We start from the raw sequence: 18,745 nt of genomic DNA on the forward strand, positions 1-18,745 counted from the left end.
CCCCAGCGCTGGAACCGCACTTGGCACCTCGCCAGCGTCAACACTCGGTTGTTGAATGAAACACGTGACCGGCTGAATGAACGAGCGGGGGTCGGGGGGCGGTATGCGCAGTAGTTGCTGCTGAACTGCAGCATCCAGCGGGGACCAAGCACAGGCCTGTGCTCTTGTGCTTTCCCACGTGTGGTGGCCACAGTGATGCAGACGTGACACTGAGACATGGGACAGGCCGAGGGGGCTGTGGAGCTCAGAGAGGGAGACAGTGCTGAGCAGGGGGCCGGGGAAGAGGGCAGGCTGCCTTGAGTGGCACCAAATGGTCATTAGACGCTTGTGCTGTGGGGTCAGAGTGACCGGGGTCTGTATCCTCATAATTTAATGATCTCTCTATTCACATGGTTCCCAGTGCCAGGCCCTACACTAAGCCCTTTATGCTTGATGTTTTCATCCGCCCTAAGTGGGAAGCATGTTACGGTTTAAAATTTTTATGTGAGGAAACTGAGGCCCAGAGAGGGTAAATAACTTTTCCAAAGTCACCAGCTGAGGTAGATTGTGAACCCAGGGAATCTGACTTAGAGTCTGGTCCACATTTTAAGCGCTCGATGAGAAGAATAAACATTTAAAAAGTGCTACGTGCTGAACACTTTTCTAAAAACTTTACAAGTAAGTTATTTGTTTAGTTTTAATTTGTATAACTCATTTCTTCCCATAACAACCCTAAGAGGTGAGAATCATTATCTCTATCTTACAGGTGAAGAAACTGAGGTGCAGAGAGTAACTTGCCTGAGGTCACACAGCCAGCAAAAGTGGTGGAACTGGGTGGAACCCTGGCAGAACACTCCAGAGCTCATGCTTTTAGCCACTCCACAGCTTCTGCTCAACGAAGGAGGATTATTATTATTATTGCTTATTTGACGGGGATTTTGTAGGGTAGAGAAGGGAGGAACAACATTCTAGCTGGGAAGAACAGCGGGAGTGGAGACTGGGAGGTGGGGGCGGGGCTGAGCACATTTGGGAAGGGAAAGCTAAGATTCGGCGAGGGGATGGGACGGTGGAGGTCCCAGCACAGTGGAGCCGAGAGTCCAGGGAAGGCCAGAGTGGAGATTAGATGCGAGGGAAGTCCTGGGATTAAACTGTGGAGGATCTCCCTCCACAGGGAGACGCTAGCAGCCCCCGCTCCCTCCGGAATCCCTATATCATGGATTCTGTGTGAGGTGTTTGAAAACGCAGAGCGTCAGAGCCAGACTGACCTGGCACTGCTGGGTGCCATTTGGAAAGCTACTTAACCTCTCTGTGCCTTATTACTTTTCGGTAAAATGGAGGTAAGAAACGAGACTTCCTTCATAGGGTTGCTGTTTGGGTAAAGTGAGATAATGAACATAAAGCCCCTGATAAAGCACTTACCAGCCCTTTAATATATTTCATTTCTCTCCCCTCCCCCACCTCTGGGACGATCTCCCCAAACCCCCAGTCTTACTAGAATTAAGGCTAAAATCAACGACTGATCTAGAACCACCAAGATCCCTGGGGACCCCAGGTCAATACGGTGACAGAGGAAGAAGAGAGGAAAATGTCAAGCTATCCAGTTTTCAAAATGTGTCCAAAACTGAGAAAAAAGAATAACTGTAATCTATTTCCTTCTCCTCCTTGCTGTGGCGACTTGGGGTTATATAAGCGAACTTCTCCGTGAGGCACCCGTCGGGGGCCTGCAGCAGGCAGGTTGGCAGCGGCATAAATAAATATTTCTGTGCTCTCTGCCCCGGGCTCAGGTTCTGAGCAAACACCACAGGCTGAACGGGAGGCCTCGGCGAGGAGGAAGCTGGGCGCGGAGCGAGCGCTGGGTCGGGAGTCACGTGACCTGCCTTCCAGGCCCAGCCCCGCCTCCAAGGACGTGCACAGTGGGTGACAAGTCTTCACGGAGGAGAGATGCCAGTGTGGGCCGGGGAGCCGAGGATCCCTCTGTCAGTTCTCTTTGTGGATAGAGTTAAGCCTGCTCCCCTACCCTGGCCTGGCATTCAAAGCCCCCCAACCCCACCTCTTTCCTGCCGCCTCTCCCATCCCATCTTGGCACCCACACACTCGGCACCTTAGCTCTTTGGTACTACAGAGCCCCCCCCCCCCCTCCACCCTGGCCCCACACTCTTGACGGGGTTTGGCCCCTCTCCTGGAACATCCTCTCCCTCTGTGAACTGGTGGTGTGGACAGAGGGACGGGTTGTAGAGTTAGATGTGGGCTTGAATTCCGGCTTCTCTGAGTCACCTTGGGCTTATGACTTAACCTCTCTGAGCCTGTTTCCTCATCTGTAACCTGGGCTTGGATTTCGGCCTCATTCCTGGTTGCAAACAATGAAATGAGAGAATTGTTAATAAGAGGTGCCAGTTACTGAGCCTTATTGCAAACCAGGCACGTGGAAGGGCTTTACACGCATAAATCACTTAGCTATGTAGGCCACTCCCCTAGCAGAGCGCCCGAGGAACAGCGGGCACTGACACGTGCTGGTGTCCTGCTCCTCTGAGACCTGCCCCAGGCCCCCCAGCATCTCAGATAGGACAATCTCTCTGAGAGTCTTTGCACCATCTCATAGGTACCTCTGTTATGGCACTCACCACGTGAAACCATTGTAATTAGTAGATAGGTCTGTCTTCCCTTCTATTCCAGGAGATCCCTGGGAGACAAAACCTGCCTCAGTCAGAGCCATGCTGCCAGCACTCAGCCCAAGGTCCACCATTCAGAAGGCACCTGAGTGAATAAATGAATGAATTTGAGCACGCATACAGGCTGCACGGGGGAGACGGGCTTCAGCAGACGCCCTAGGATGGGCTGGCTTTGAATGTACACAACTCTGCATTCTGGCTCCCTGAACTCTGGGGATGGCCATCAGGGCCCCTTGCTCAGCTCCACGCGGACCCAGGGACAAGTCACTCCCTCCTCCGGGCTCTTATGTTGCTTGGACTTGGACCTGGACCATAAATTTTTAGTTAAAAACTAGGATACTTGTAGCAAAGGATTTTGGGCTCATGAGGAGTCAAAGAGGAGATCTGGAAGCTGTGGAATGAATGCAGAAATACTGGAATTTCCAGGATAGTCCAGTGGTTTACGAATCGTAGAATTACTTCCACAGCACCTGGCCTGGCCACGCACCCAGCATACGACAACTGTCTAACAAATGCTTAGCAGGTTGGGGGCAGTGCATTTTTCACTCCATGGTGGTGCTGGGATATGCTACACTGAAGGAACAGATGCCACCAGCTTCTTCCCTGGGGACTCACTTGTTAGAAAGGGAATTAGAATTATACAGGCTCTGGGGGGCCAGCCACGTGGCCGAGTGGTTAAGTTCGCGCGCTCTGCTTTGGCGGCCCAGGGTTTCGCTGGTTCAGATCCTGGGCACGGACCTAGCACCGCTCATCAGGCCATGTTCAGGCGGCATCCCACATAGCTCAACTAGAAGGACCTGCCACTAGAATATACAACCAGCTACTGGGGGGCTTTGGGGAGAAGAAAAAAAAAAAAGATTGGCAACAGATGTTAGCTCAGGGCCAATCTTAAAAAAAAAAAAGAATTATACAGGCTCTGAGACCTTCGCTTTCCACACGGCATCTCTCCATTGCTCCAATACCATCAATTGCTTCTGACTGGCTACAGAATACAGCCCTAATCCTTTGTCTTGGCAACCAAGGTCTTCCATGAACTTTTCTCAGTCTTATCCACCAGCACCGGTCTCCTCCCTTCCTCCCCCATCCTAGGCAGAATGAGCGACTCTCCCTCTCCTGAACTCATCAGTGCTTCCCAGCCCTGGGAAGCTGGCCTCGCAGGATCTCCCATCCCACGTGCTCTTCCGCAATGAGACCCAGCCCGTCCCCTCATCAAGAGGGTCTAGTTCTCCACTCCCTTGGATCTAGGCGGGCCCTTTGACTGGCTGGATCACTAGAATACGGTGGATGTGACACTGGCAGTCACACCGGAAGTGACCAGGGCATAGCCCCTAGTTGGCAGCTTCTGCTCCCTGCCTCAGAAAGCTTGCTCCTGGGAACCTCCCTCTCAGAACCCAGCTGCCATGCTGTGAGAAGCACATGGAAAGGCCACAGGGAGACATGATAGTGGACGGCCCCAGTTCTGCCCCCAGTGGACAGCATCAATAGGCAGCCACGTGAGTGAGCCACCTTGAACACCCAGGCCGATAACTGAGTATCTGACCCCCGAAACCATGTGAGTGACCCCAAGTGAGACCCTCCTGGCTGAGCCCCGTCAACCTAGAGAGCCATGAGAGCAAACAATAGTAACTTGTTTTAAGCCACTCTGTTTTGGAGTGGGTGGGGACACAGCAACAGATACTCAGCACAGTGACCTTCACTCCAGCACTCTGTTCCCAGCTACGCCAATCTAACCCTCTTCTATCGTGAGACCCAGCTGTCCCCTCCTCCCCAGTTCCCCTCTTCCACCTCTCACCTCTTTTAATAAGTGTTTGCACCAATCATGATGACTTTACATTGAGATCCCTGGACCTACTCTTCCTTTAAAATATTTATCAGTTTATTCTAAACAGAAATTTTCTATCACTTCTGAAGATGGAAAACCAACACCACTTGCCATCAATAGAAGGTAACAACAAAATAAATTAGATGAAACACAACAATGTTATTAAATTTTAGCTAGACAGTGTTACCTTCCAAAGTGTCTGAGCCTAAGGCTGGCCCGCTGTTTGTTTAAAAGATGAGCAAGTGTTGTGTCACTGGTAGCCAGACTCTGAGTTCCAGCATCTGGGCAGAGACAGCATTTCAACTTCTGGATCCCTGGATCAAGAGCCACTGTCATGTGCCCTTAAATTCAGCAGTTCCAGGCAGCCTGGATTCTCCCAGTTTCCTGAGACAGGCACCACAGCTCTCCAATCTGGCCCGTTCTGCAGTGTATGGGGAGCCTCCAGCCTTTCCAATATTTTTAAAGAATTCGGTGCATAAAATCCTCTCCCACCTAAAATGCTGAGTTCTCCTTCTATTTCTTGCACTGACCTCTGACCCATCCCCGCGACTTCCCATAGCTCTTGCAGCATCTCCTGGATTTGTTTCTTTTATTACTTAAGTATTTCCTCCATAAATATTTTCAGTGTGGTTCTTTGTGTATTCCACCTTCTGTGGCTTTATTTGCCTAAGAATATTTTTATTATGATCTCATGTTTGAATGACAATTTGGTTAGCTTTAAAATTCTGGATTGAAAGGGCTCTTTTCTTTCGATTCTTAATAACATTACTCTGACTTCCTTTATCAAGCGTTGTTATTGAGAAGTATGGTGTCAATCTGATTCTTGTTCCTTTGTAAGGGATGTTATTTCTCTCTGCTGTCTTCCTCTTTGTCTTTTATATTCTCAATTTCATTGCAATATCTGTGTGTAGATTTTTCCTTCTTTTTTGTTTTTTTTAAGCTTAGCCCTGAGCTAACATCTGCCACCAATCCTCCTCTTTTTTGCTGGGGAAGACTGGCCCTGAGCTAACATCCGTGCCCATCTTCCTCTACTTTATATGTGGGACACCTGTCACAGCATGGCTTCATAAGTGTTGCATAGGTCCACACCCGGGATCCAAACCAGCCATCCCTGGGGCGACCGAAGTAGAACATGCTAACTTAACCCCTGCACCACTAGGCTGACCCCAAGATTTTTCCTTATTTCTACTGTTGGCTGCTCTATAAGTCCTTTTGATCTGAGCTGGGGAAATTAATAAAAGAAACCTTAACCAAATTGGAGTCAGTGTGGCCCATAAGGGGAGCTCTCATGCCCTATCCTACAGCATGGGTTACACCAAACAGGAAGACACATATGCTTGCATCTTGGACAGAAAGTAAAGCTATTTTACTACTGAAGGAAGATTTCTCTCCCTACCCAGTGACAGCTCAGCCAATGAGAAACGCCATAGCTCGGGCAATGAGAAACACCACAGCTCAGCCAATGAGAAACGCCAAGGCTCAGCCAATGAGGAACACTGCAGCTCAGCCAATGAGAAGCTGTTTCTGCTCTGAACTGTTACTTTCCCCCAATGTACTTTCCTTTAGAACAGCCACTCCCTTGCTCCCTTTTTCTGTATGGAAGCAGCTCCCCAACTTTGTTTTCTGGATTTGCCTGTGGTTTGCCATAGCATCCACGTCCTGAATTTCAGTTCTTTTGGCTATTCCTGGATAAACCGGAAGATATTTTGAGGATAAAATAACAGGCGAGTTTGCTTTTTAAGTTGACAGAGTTCACTCATTTTTAAATCTGGAACATTTAATCTCCATTATTTCTTCAATTATTTCCTATTCTCCACTTTAGTGTTTTTTTTCCTTTTAAGGATTCCTACTTCTCCTCTCTGTATCTCTTACCTTTTCTTTTTTATTTGCTATCACTTTGTCTTTTCTTGCTGCCTTCTGCCTTCTCCAGCTGATCTTCCTCTTTACTAGTTAATTCTCCAACTGTATCCCTCCTGATATTTACACCATCTATTGTGTTCTTTTAAAAAAATATTATATTCTTCTAGCTAATGTTTTGATTTGGTTCTCTCCTACGACTTCTTGTTCTTGCATTATTTTACGAATTTCTTCCTTTATCTCCTCAAGTTTAATTATCATGCTTTACTTTAAAATCTTGGTCCATCTGCTCCAATAATTCTGCTTCAGGTGGCACATGTAGCTTGATTTATTGTCTTTCTTTTCTAGCAGTTGTTCTTCTCAGGTGTCTAAGTATTTTGGTGGGTGAGTTCAAGCACCCCTGAGGATACCAGCTATCTGTCTAGTAATGTGCCCTGGGGAAGGGCCCAAGGCAGGCGTAAGGGAGGAAGAAGACGAGCCCCAGGGCAGAAACCACAGACGCCACGGCCACCGCCTTCTGGCTGGCACTCTGCCTTCCTGACTGTCAGGCTGCACCTCTGAGTCCCAGGGAGAAGCAGCCTTGGCAGGAGGCAGACTCCTCCAGGGGGATTTCACAGGCCGGGGCGGGGGAGGAGGCAGGAGGGGGCAGGGATGGAAGAGAGAATGCCTGCGGCCTTGCCTGATGGATCAATTCCTCAGCTCTGAGCTGCCCCAGACTACCCCCCCGCTGTCACTGCCAATTTCTGCACTAGAGGGGCAGGGAGTGACTGTCTCAAGACTGGGGCAGGGACAGGAAGCAGGTAAGCTTCCCAGAGGGTGGGAAAGTAGAGAGGTTAAGAGTTCAGGTTCCGGGGTCAGTCATTCCACATGGAAAGCTTGTATGTACCCAGTGTTGTGCTGGGCGATGGGGAGACGGTGGGAAACAGTCCTTGCCCTCACGGAGGTTATGCTCTGACAACAAGCTGACAGACTCAGGTCCCAATCCTGGCACCACCACTTGGACAAGTCACTTAGTCTTTCTAAGCCTCAGTTTTTCCATCTGCAAAATGGAGATGATAATAGTATCTATCCACTGCATTACTGAGGCTTTCAGGAGGCAATGCATGCCAAGAGACTGGCATAATGCCTGGCACACCGAGAACTCTCGAAAATGCTCATTATTATGACCAATGATATCGTTACCGGGGCTCAGGTGGGAACTTGGAGCTGTTCTATAAGATAAATGAATCGCCTTTCGTCCTCTGGGCAAACCCGTTACCCTTAAGGTCTATGTCTGGAGAGAATGCCAAAGTGGGGTATCTAGAATTGCGCAGAAAGAGGATAGAGTGGGCTTGGCTCTTAGAAAAGTTTCAGTCAAAAAGCCACAAGGGGGTGTGGGGGGGAAAATAGCTCCATTTTCCAGAGAGAACTGTTAATACCACTACAGGGTTAGGATTTTGGATAAGTAGTCCCTTTACCCCAGGTCTTCGCTTGTTCTTTTTTTTTTAATTGCTAAAGGGCAGTACCATGAGGAGGTCAGAACTTCCACCGTGATGGGCGTGGGCTAGAATCCCACCCTCTCCCTCCTCAGCTCCAGGCCGACCTCTCCACTGAGCACAGGAGACGAAGCGCCCAGGGCCCACGACACTTTTAGCGGCCTACACAGATGTTTTCATTTCTTTCAAGATCAGAAGAATAAAAGGAATTTTAGGTTGAAGACAATGTTTTAATACACCAATGCAGTCATAAATATAATTCTTAATATTTTTTACAGAGCAAGGGGCCCACAAAGGCAAGGATGCCTAGGGCCCAAGGAAGTGAGAATGGGTCCCTGGTTAGCTCTGTGACAACCAGCAAGTTACATATGTCTCTGAACCTTAGTAGGGAACTAGAGAATAATACTAGTCACTTCCTCTGTGCCGTGGGTGTTAAAGGGACTGAGCCTGGGGAGCATTTAGCACTGTGTGGGCACCAGCAAGCGCTCAGCAAACAGGAGTTAACCGTTTCTTTCCCCTGTGACCTGCAGGCTAACACCTTAGGAAAGCTGGAGGACGGTTATGGGATTGGGTGTGGCAGTGGGGGAACAAGTGACACAACTGCTTTTTATTGCACAACAGACTGAAGAGATAAGCCCAGGTGGAGGAACAGGCCGGGGCTTCCAGGCAAGGCCATCCTGTGCTGGGGGTCTGCAGGAAACCAGACGAACAGCAGCAAGAAGAGCTGTCCCTGAATGCCCAGTGCAGGCGCCAGGACAGGGGTCAGCCCTGAGGAAGTGGACCGACTGACTGACTGAATGAATGAATGAAGGATGAGTGAACTGTGGAAGAATCTGAAAATCCTGAGGTTGTTTGCCCTAAAGGTTGGCTCACTAGATCCCCAGACACAAGTTTCTCTAAAGAGGCGGGGAAACTAATATTTACAAGTGCTTGTGGTGGATAGTATCCTCTGTAATAAATTAGGAAACAGGCTCAGAGAGGTCATGTGGCTTGAACAAGATCCCACAGCTCAAAAGCAGAGGCCTCCGTCCCTGCTTTTCCCCCCATTCTCACTGCTGGTACTTCTGCCCAAGGGTGCACCCACCCCTGACATGCCAATGCCTCTACCGCCACCCCTCCACCTCCTCGAGGCCCCCAGCAGTCCAGAGGATCTGGCAGTCCCACCGAGGGCCCCAACAGCTCAGGAGTGTCCGGCCAGGCAGGAGGCCCCTCAGAACAAGCTGGAAGCAGGCTGAAGAACAGGCTTCTCTGTCTTAGAGATTGGCACTCCTTCTTTTCCTTCCTTAGGCCCAACGGCAGCCACCACCCCCGGGGAGTTTCAAACCACGTAAGAGGTTCCAGCCCCACTGCCACACCCCCTCAGCTTTACCTACACCCCAGCTCTGTTCAGGAAGCCACGGCTGGCTCTCGACTTGGCTCGGTCTCCTTCCTCTCTTCCTGCCTCCTCCTGCCTACCTAGAATCTATAGTTCTGATAAGGAATTCCTTTGAGAGAAAACAAAGAGGGATCCATCCTGCCAGATCCCAAAGCAAAGCGTGGGATGCCAGAAGCCCAGATGCCAGCCGCATCAGGAAGCTGCTGGATGGAGATGGGGAAACCGATAGGGGCAGCACGCAGGGGCTGGGCGCTTGTCCAGGAGAAACAAACACGCTCCTGCTTCTAGGCCGCCCTCGGAGGCCCCCGCAGGGGGTGCGCACTGTGCATCCTAACGCCAGCGCTTCTGGCCAGCAACAGTTCAGCCTCAGCTAGACGGGTTCCTATTTTGGATTGTTTTTCTTCAGTATCAATCATATGTCTTGAAAAAAATGAGTGGACATAATGTAATCTGGGGTCTTATATTCATCACACATGAGGTTTTTTAAAAAAACTAAAAGCGGGGGCGGGCCCCGTGGCCGGGTGGTTAAGTTTGCGGGCTTCGTTTCAGAGGCCCAGGGTTTCGCTGGTTCGGATTCTGGGCGCGGATATGACACTGCTCATCAGGCCATGCTGAGGTGGTGTCCCACATGCCACAATTAGAAGGACCCACAACTAAAAATACACAACTATGTACTGGGGGGATTTGGGGAGAAAAAGCAAAAAAAAAATAAAATATATATATATATATATATAAAAAACTAAAAGGGTTTATCAGGCAACTTAAAATCCACTTTACCTTGCTTTTTGTAACCCTCTATTCCGTTTTATTGAAAGATTGGAAAATAAAAGGAAGTCCTGCTGCATTTTCAACTCCCGGAGGATTCCACAGCCCACTGCAGTGACAAAGGCACCAGGAATTGGGAGACTTGTGGTCTCCCCTCACTCTGCACGACTGAGCCTAACTCTCTTCTCGGGACCCCAGTTCCTCACCTTTAGATGGAGGGGGCCCTCTCTTGCCATTAGGGGTCCCCGTGGCTCTGACACTCTCACCCTGTGTCCCAGAAGCAGTGAGGGGGGGATCGGTGTGGACATTGCTTTACTCCCCTCGGGTCTCCTGGGAGGATCTTGGGGACTGGTTTGTCAAGGGCACATTGCAAATTAAACAAATGATTACAAGCAATTACGGAGAGTGCTACAAGGAGAAGCTTCAAACTTGGCTCTTTTGAGGGGTATAGTCCTCCCGTCCCCTGTCAATATGCTCCCCCTGGTCTCTCACCTCCACTTCAGACCTTTGCTTCTCACATAGTCCTGGTCACCCCAGAGAGATGGAAACCCAACACGGCTGCCTGCCAGGACGTCAGAAGAGCTAAGGCCCTAGCTTTACTTAGAGCAGTTCGACCTCCAAGACCCCGCTGGCTCCAGGCCTGAGGCAGGAGTGCCACGGTCCATAGCGGTGATATGGAGCACAGGAACTGGCCCAGGGGATAAGCCGTCGATGTGAAGCCCATACAGCAGATGTCCCCAGAGACCCAGCACCTTCCTCTAGCCCTGCTCCCTGGGCGCCTGGCTCACCACACACACCCAGTGGTTGGCTCACTTGGCACCATGCTGCCCGCTCCAGCTACTTAACCACCAGCCAGCACAGAGACCAGCAGGGACAAGGCGAAGAATGCCCCACCCCCACAAAGGGGTCCTGGGATCCCCTTTTCATCATCTGCTCCTATCAGGCACCCATGGTCCTTTGCTGTCTCTCGGCACCCCTCCCTCCCTTTCCCCTGTAACTTTAGGGTAGACGCTCAGAGGACACAAGAAAGGCATTTGACCTACCTAGAGTTCCAGCTCCTTCATCCACTCCCACGTGGCTGCTGGAATTCAGGATTCCAGGATTTGGGGTGTCCTCCCCTACCTCTGTGCTCTGGCTATGACTATCATGTTACTCTTGGGGGGGGGGGGGTGCTCCAAATCTGTTACTCTGGGCTTATGTTTGTGCTGTTGCATCCACCTAGAGCACTGTTTCCTGTCTCCTTACCCATCAGTTAGCATCTGGCCATCTCTAAATTCACTCCTATTTGTTGACTATTTACCATGCGCCAAGCATTGTTCTACATACTCAGCCATCATTCATTCCTTCAGCAAATACATAGTGAGACTTGCTATACGCCAGGCACCATATCATGGTGAACCAAACAGACATTTGTCCCTGATCTCGAGGAGCTGGTCTAGTGGAAATTAGTACCTTATATTTATTGAGTGCCTACTATATACAGGCACTGTGCTAAGCACTTTATATGGATTATCTGACCTAATCTGCTGGAGAAATTGCTTCATTTAAAGAGCACATCAAACTGAACCATAGAGAAATGAAGGGTCCAAGACTAAGTTAGACCACCCAGCTAGGGCGCAAGGCCAGGATTCCAAGGACTAGAGGGCTTCCTTGGTCCCCTAAGCCAGCCTTGTATTTGACACACCCATCTCCTCCTCCCACCCGGGCACCCAGACCACAGAACTGGAGCCGTCCCTGCGTCCTTCCTCTGGAGCAGCTCGTCCAGTGAGCCACCGGGGAGCTGCTCCAAACGCGTCTACTGGCTTTGCGGATCCGAACTAGAACTCTGGGTTCCTCCCCTTGGTGTGGGGTTTCATTCCACTGAACCGCAGATCTTCCTCCGGGAGGGGCCTCCGCACAGGGCCCACCCGTCGAGAGGCCCATTTTACAGATGAAGCAAACACAGGTCCTGAGTGGTTCCAAGTCCCTTCTATCTCCTGGCTGGCGGGATCAGCTCCCTTTTCTCCGGGGGAGTCTCGGCCCCTCCGCGGAGGGCAGGCGTGGCGGGGGGTGGGACAAGGAAACGACCTGCTTTCAGGATGCCCCGAATATTCACCCCCAAATGCAGGCTGGTTCCCAGGGCGCTTCTCTGTGCTCGGGGGAGCTTGTTAAGCACTCTGGGCACCTTGACGCAAGCCCCATCCCCATCCCCATCCCCATCCCCAAACCCCCCTGAGGATGATCGACCTCCCCCCTCCCCCCCCAGCACCGCCCTCGCGCGCAGACCCCAGGCGCTTCCTCCAACAAAGGTGGGGCGACACTGGGATCCCCTCTCGCCCCCACCCCCGGGCTCTTCTTCGCCCAGCGCGGCCGGCAGGTGGACAGCGAGCCGCCGCGCCTGAGCTGGGCCCACCCGGGCGTCCCCGACGCCCCGCGCCCCTTACCTGCTCGGGCAGCCCCGCGCCGGCCACCGCCCGCTCGGCCTCCAGCCGGCGCCACCGCTGCCGCCAGCTCTCCCCGCCTGGGGACCCCGCCCCCGGCCCCGCCCCGCCCGGCGCAGGTGATTCCGGGGAGGGGCCGAGCTCGCCCCCTCGGTGCCCCGGCCTCTGGGGGCCTCCCGGGGGCGCCAGGGTCGGGACGCTGGGGCGGCGGCGCCTCCCCGTGGTGTCCTCGCGCCTCTTCCAGGCCTCGGTCCTTTTGGGGAGTCCGGTTCTAGCGGCCCTGGGCGCTCAGCCGCCAGACCACATCTTCCAGATGGAACTTCTCCGAGGGCAAGAGAGGAGGAAGGGGCCTTACAAGTACACCGGGGCGGAGGGGAGCTGTAGGGGATTTGTGTCGGTGTCTTGAAAATAGGATTATGCTAATCTGATTGAAGAGTGTGAGGGCAGGTTGGGGTTTAGACAATCACAGAGTGTTACACCGGGAGGTTTGACAGATGGCAAGTGTCAAAATCTCCGCCCTGTGGGATTAAGGACGGTCTCCTCCATCAGACTGGTTACTGCTGTGTCCCCAGAGCCCAGCACTCTCTCTCTGGCCCACAGGAGGTCCTCAATCAATATTTATAGAAAGAGGGGAGAGATCTTAGGGGAATCCTAAGCGCTCTCCTCTTATAAACAGGGAAACTGAGGCCCAGGAAGCAGAGGTGAGTTGCTCAAAGTAATACAGCAGGTTGGTAACAGAACCAAGAGCTCAGCTAGGTTTCCTCGTTCTGTTTTCAAATTATTTCCAGAAAGTGTCGGCTATGGGCCTATTGCTTTGCCTGAGTTCCTGTGAGATGCTGTCAAAGCCTAGATAACTTCCTCCCAGGTTGGCTGAGAGCTGAGAGAGAGACCACTGTATTTTTATAGGAAACTCTGAAGTGGTATTTATTAACAAGTGTTGATTAAGAAGCATAATTCTGTGATTCCACTTCTTCCCCAAAGACACGAGACACAATCCTTGGCGTCAAAGACTTCCCTGTGGTGGGAGGTGCAGACCGGTCAGCAGAGCAGGAGCCGTGAAGGAAGGGAGGTGAACAGGGAGAGCGCTCCGGCCTTGAGACCTGAGTTGGGAAGAATGGGGCACTATGGGGCCACTTCAGGATGCTTCCAGAAGCTCTTGCCACATTGTGCATGGGGGCAAGGGCTCAGCAGTCAGGTGGCCTCGGGTTCCAGTCCTGACTCCATTGCTTTCTAAGGCAAGGCAGGAGCAGGTTTTTTTTAACCTTTCTGAGACTTAGTTTCTTGCAGTTGAATGAATCTAATATACTTACCTGAGTATAGTTGTGCTGAGGATTAAAAATGAGATAATGCTTGAAAAATGCTGGATTAATGGGACAATTATTATGCTAAGTGGTAGTGTCTGGGGAAGGGGACATGCTGACACAAAGAGGACTTTGGCATCTCTGGGTAGGTCCCCCTGCATGGGATTCGGTGGTCTTTAGCCTTCTGTCATCCATGGCTCTACCTGCCTTCTGTTTTCTCCCTTAACCCAGGCCAATCAAGCGGTAGGACGCTGCCACGTCAGGATGAGTCTGCACACGCCTGCCGTGAGGGATCTGGGAAGGGACCTCTTCCTCTCAGCAGCCTCCCCCGTAAAGAGTTGGCTAGGGTCAGAGCCACGAGCCAAGCCCAGGGAGGCAGAAGCATAAAAAGGCTCGAGAGAAGCTTCCTCTCACAGTTTATTCGTTCTTCAAGTTCCCCCGAATGCTCGCTCCAGGCCAGGCACTCTACGAGGTGGGGCAGATTCAGTGGGGGCCTGTCCCACCTGTAGACTTCACCTTCCAGTGGAGGTGGGGGCAACAGCTGATACCCAAGCACAAAAGATCAAGATGGTAATGCAAGAGAGACAATCTGTGAAAAACTCTACGAAGGAAACTGTAACGTGCTGTGGTTGATCATTATCGGTGGGAGGGCAGCGGCTCCTTCAGAAAGGGAGGGAAGGAGGAGGACCATCTGACCGGAGAAGACAGGCGAACTGAGACCTGAAGGACAAGCAGGCAGGTGCAGGGGGCCATTCCAGACCAAGGGAAGGCCCATAGGGCCAGTGTGGTTGACTGGAGTGGGGGTTGAGGGCGGAGTGGACAGGATGAGGTCACAGGCAGGCAGAGATCTTATCTTGTGAGGTCTTAAAGATCAGAGTGAGGAGTCCAGATTTCATTCCAAGGACTGTGGAAAGCCGTGGGAGGATTTTAAGAAAGGCAATGACCTGGTCTGACCCATGTTTTTAATAGACTACTCTGGCTGGCTGAGAAAGACGGATCAAGGGAGCCCAGGTAGGAGGGCAGCATGGAATGGGTGGGGGGCGGGGGGCGGTGGAAGTAGGGAGAAGTGGTCAGATGTGGGATATATCCTGGAGAAAGGGCAGACAGGAATTGCTGAGGGGTAGGAAGACTCAAAGAAGGCCAAGTGGCGGCCACTTGTTGCTGATGAGGCGGTTCACGCCCTGACAGTGCAGGCTTCCACCTCCAGAATCACCGGTCCTCCTCTGGCTGAAGCTGGACACCACCTGGAAAACTTCAGGTCCCCCCGAGGTTTGACACCCACAGAGTCTGAGTCCCGGGAGGCAGGGAAACGTGCCCGGGGCTCCCCGCCGGGCAAAGGCAGTCGTCCCAGTCCAGAACCACCTGACCCACTGGCCTTGATTTATTCCTCGGGCACACCAGGAGCAGGTCATCTACGGTGCCACATCAGGCAATCGGGAACAAGATTATCGAGTGATATTCCGCATGTAAAAACTAGGAATGACCGCAATTCCAAGTGATGGAGAATGGCCAAGCCAACTGTGCTTCATAATAGAGGTACCAGGCGTTTCCAACTCCTGGAGATGTGTGTATGTGACAGTGTGATTTATAATAAGAAATATGTATTTTGGTCTTCATCCAAGCTCCCAAACCCCTGTAATTCCTAAGTGATTGGAGCAATGAGGGCATCTTTTGTTCTAATATTTGGGTTTTGTCCTCAGTTCCTAAGTGATACAGGTGAAGTGGATGTCTTCTATTACTCATAACAAACCCGTTTCAACCACACCTGAGTTTACGATAATGAGGTGAGTTTTGGAAAGCCCCTAGAGAACCTAAGGTTGGGAGCTGGTTGCCAGAACCAATCAAGTGATTAGAGGGTTGGAACTTGCAGGGCTGCCCCTCCCTCGACTCGAGGGAGGGGACAGGGGCTGGACGTTGAATCGATCACCAGTGGCCAATGATTCAATCAACCATGCCTATGTAATGAGGCCTCCATCAAAACCCAAAAGGATGGGGTTCAGAGAGCTTCCAGGTTGGTGAACAAGAATGTGTCCACCTGCTAGGAGGGCTGCTCCCCAAACTCCACGGGGACAGAAGCTTCTGTGGTCAAGAACCTCTGGACCTCGCCCTGTGTGTCTCTCCATCTGGCTGTTCATTCGTATCCTTTAATATCCTTTGTAATAACCCAGTAATCTACTAAGTAAACTGTTGTCCTGAGTTCTATGAGCTGCTCTGGCAGATTAATCGAGTTGGAGGAGGGGATTATGGGAACCTCTGATGTCCGCCAGGCGGTCAGAAGCACAGGTAACCTGGATGTTCGGTTGGCATCTGAAGAGGGAGGCAGGCAGTCTCGTGGGACTGAGCCCTTAACCTGTGGGATCTGGTGCTATCTCCAGGTGGATCATGTCAGAATTGAGTTAAATTGTAGGACACTCAGCTGGTGTCCCAGAATTGCCTGGTGTGTGCATCCCCACCCTGCCCACACACACATTTGGTGACCAGCAGTGTCAGAAATAAAGCAGGGTGTTGGGTGTTGAGAGGAGAGGAGGCACAAGAGTGTCTTAGCATAAGAGGGTACAGATAGAGCATGGAAATGGCACGTGCAAACTCTGGCAACTGTATAAGATGCGTGCCCGTATACTGAGTAAGATTTGAAGGGAATTTAGGGGAATGTAAATAAAGTGTGATTTTCCGTGTCCTTTTCCCTGTAAATATGATAATGTTTATATAAAATAGTTTTATAAGGCAATGAAAATTTCTTATAAAATTACCCAACAAACCACCCCTGTTTCAGATGTACCGTATGGATTCTTAGGTGCTGAGAGATTGAAAAATGACAACTGCTCTTTCCAAATGGAAAATACTCGAATGCCGCGAGTGATCCCTCCCATTCTTGTTGGCAGAGGGCGTTGCTGCGCTCCAGCCTTGGAGCACCTGGGTTTATCTCCCCCCAGGATGGTGCTGCCTGTCACTTCTCCCCACAAAGCCTTCATCTCCTCTTTATGGCTTTGGAGCTGGTTGCTGGGGAAACGGGACAAATGTTGTGCAGGATTAGAATGCGATTTCAGGAGGGAGACCAGCACAGAGAGTCATGGAGCCAGACAAACTCCAGTCCACACTGATTAATCCAGTCCAAAAACAAGGGAAGTAAACATGCCGGGGCCAAGTGATTTTGACATCAATTCCTTGCCTCTCAACCAAGGGGGAGGAGGGCGCAGCAATGGCCAAGAGGCTCACAGGTCATGGTTCTTAATTGTCAGGACACACGGTACGATTTTTCAAGCAGCTGTTCCCTGGATAAACGTGGACTGTGTGGTACCCAGGGCTGAGATCCAGAGGAGGCAGGTGCCCCTTCCCACAAGCTGTTGTCTGGCATTCGGGTTAATTCCCATTTCACCTTTGGGAGGTATGAAGGGCGAGCAAAGAGCGCGATGGGGAGCTGAGTCAGGCATCTGCAGCCGCCACCAAGCCGCATGGTCTGTCCGAGGTTCTGTGTTCTCATCTGTGAAATGGCAGGGGGGCTGTTCGGTCTTCCAGCTCCATGGAAAGTTTGATTGTCCGGACTGTAAACAGCCAGCCCAGGAATTACCCAGCAGCTTCCTCATTTTTGTGCTACGTTAGGAACCCCACGATTCAGTTTCAGTGTGTTAGCACAAATCATTTGCAGGTACTTACAAGAGAAAACTTCTGTTCCCAGGATAAAAAATGAGAGGCTGTAAATTAAGCCCTTTGGCTATCAGCAGAAGCTGCTCTTCCTCACCATGGCAAGGAAGCTGTGCTTTTGTGTAGCATAATTCTAGAAGCACTTCCTGGCAGCAGTTGGCCCACCTGCAGCTATCTCAGCTGCTGAATTCCCTCTCCTCTGGTACCTCCTGGGTCCACCCTAATGTCACGGTCACCCTAGGAAACCCAGAGCGAGGGTAGAAAGAACACAGGCAGAGAAGAGGCAGTTCAACAGCTACTCCGTTTACTTGCTGTGTGACCTCCAGCAGATCTCCTAACCTCTCTGGGCTTTAGTTTACTCTTCTATGATTCATTCATTCATTCATTCAACCAATATTTACTGAGTGCCAGCTCATGTGCCAGCAGTGAACAAGAGACAACAATCCCTGCCTTGGTGAAGCTTCCATTCTTATCTGGGGTAAAACGAAAATAGATAAGCTGATCATAGGGCCTGTTGGAGGGTGGTAAGTGCTCTGGAGAAAAATAAAGGGGAGGTGGAATAGTGAGATCTGCTCAGCGCCCGCCCCAAAGGGTTGTGATGAGGACTGAATGAGTCAATACTCTGACAATTACTTTGTCAAACAGTCACGGGCTGTGCAAATACAAAGAGTAATTAATATACTGTTCAATGAAAGTGTTTACAGTGATCTGAAGGCCCAGAGAATGCGGTGATCGGGGGGTCGAGAACCCCAGCCTGGGCTTGAGTCACGGCCTGGGGCTGGAAGGGAACTTGAGCGTCCTCTAGCCAGGGGCTCTCAGGGCTGGCTGCCCCCTTGAATCACGTGGTGCTTTGAAACACTTCTGCTGAGGTCAAGGTTGCCCTGCAGAGCCTTTGGACCGGTCTCTTGGGGTGGGGCCAGACATTCACGGGGCTTTTGTTTTTTTTTTTCACTAGCCATCCGGGTGATGCTAATGTGTGACCAGGGTTGAGAGCCTCATCTTGCCGTAGAGACGGAGCCGCTTTGCTCTTCCAGGCCCAGAGTCACTGTACACGGCTCAGTATCTTGCTCCCCTCGGTGCTGGGAGCCCCCTCAGGGATGTCATGGCGTCCCGGCTCCTCCTCCCCTCTTCCCGTGGGCTGAGGTGTCTCTCTTATCGAAAGGCTGAAAAGCTGTGTGACTTCTTGGTGATGACCAGGCTTTGGACCACGCCAAATTCAACCTTCATCATGGGCTGAATGGTGTCCCCCTCAAATTAGTATGTAGAAGTCTTAACCCCCAGTATCTCAGAATACGACTGTATTTGGAGGCAGGGCCTTTAAAGAGGTAATTAAAGTAAAACGAGGTCATATGGGTGACCCTGTAAGAAGCGATTAGGACACACAGAGACGACAGACCAGGTGAAGACGCAGGAAGAGGACGGCGTCTGCAAGCCTCGGAG

The 18,745-nt window shown here is 51.3% G+C and overlaps 1 protein-coding gene across 2 annotated transcripts in view; it reads right to left on the reverse strand.

The window, feature by feature from the left end:
- NCMAP (non-compact myelin associated protein) overlaps positions 1-12,435 on the reverse strand; it is a 36,664-nt gene extending 24,229 nt beyond the window's left edge. Inside the window, exons 1-2 of one of the 2 annotated variants that reach the window (XM_046660009.1) lie at positions 12,366-12,415; positions 2,601-2,733 (exon numbers count right to left, since the gene is read on the reverse strand). In XM_046660009.1, coding sequence (XP_046515965.1) covers positions 2,601-2,722 — 122 coding nt within the window. In that variant the 5' untranslated portion in view covers positions 2,723-2,733; positions 12,366-12,415. Of the gene's footprint in view, positions 1-2,600; positions 2,734-12,365 lie in introns of both variants that reach the window. The other variant, XM_046660010.1, reaches the window with a different exon arrangement.
- Between the last annotated feature and the right edge of the window lie 6,310 nt (positions 12,436-18,745).

Source organism: Equus quagga, chromosome 5 (assembly GCF_021613505.1).
Source record: "Equus quagga isolate Etosha38 chromosome 5, UCLA_HA_Equagga_1.0, whole genome shotgun sequence".
Taxonomy (NCBI): Eukaryota; Metazoa; Chordata; class Mammalia; order Perissodactyla; family Equidae; genus Equus; species Equus quagga.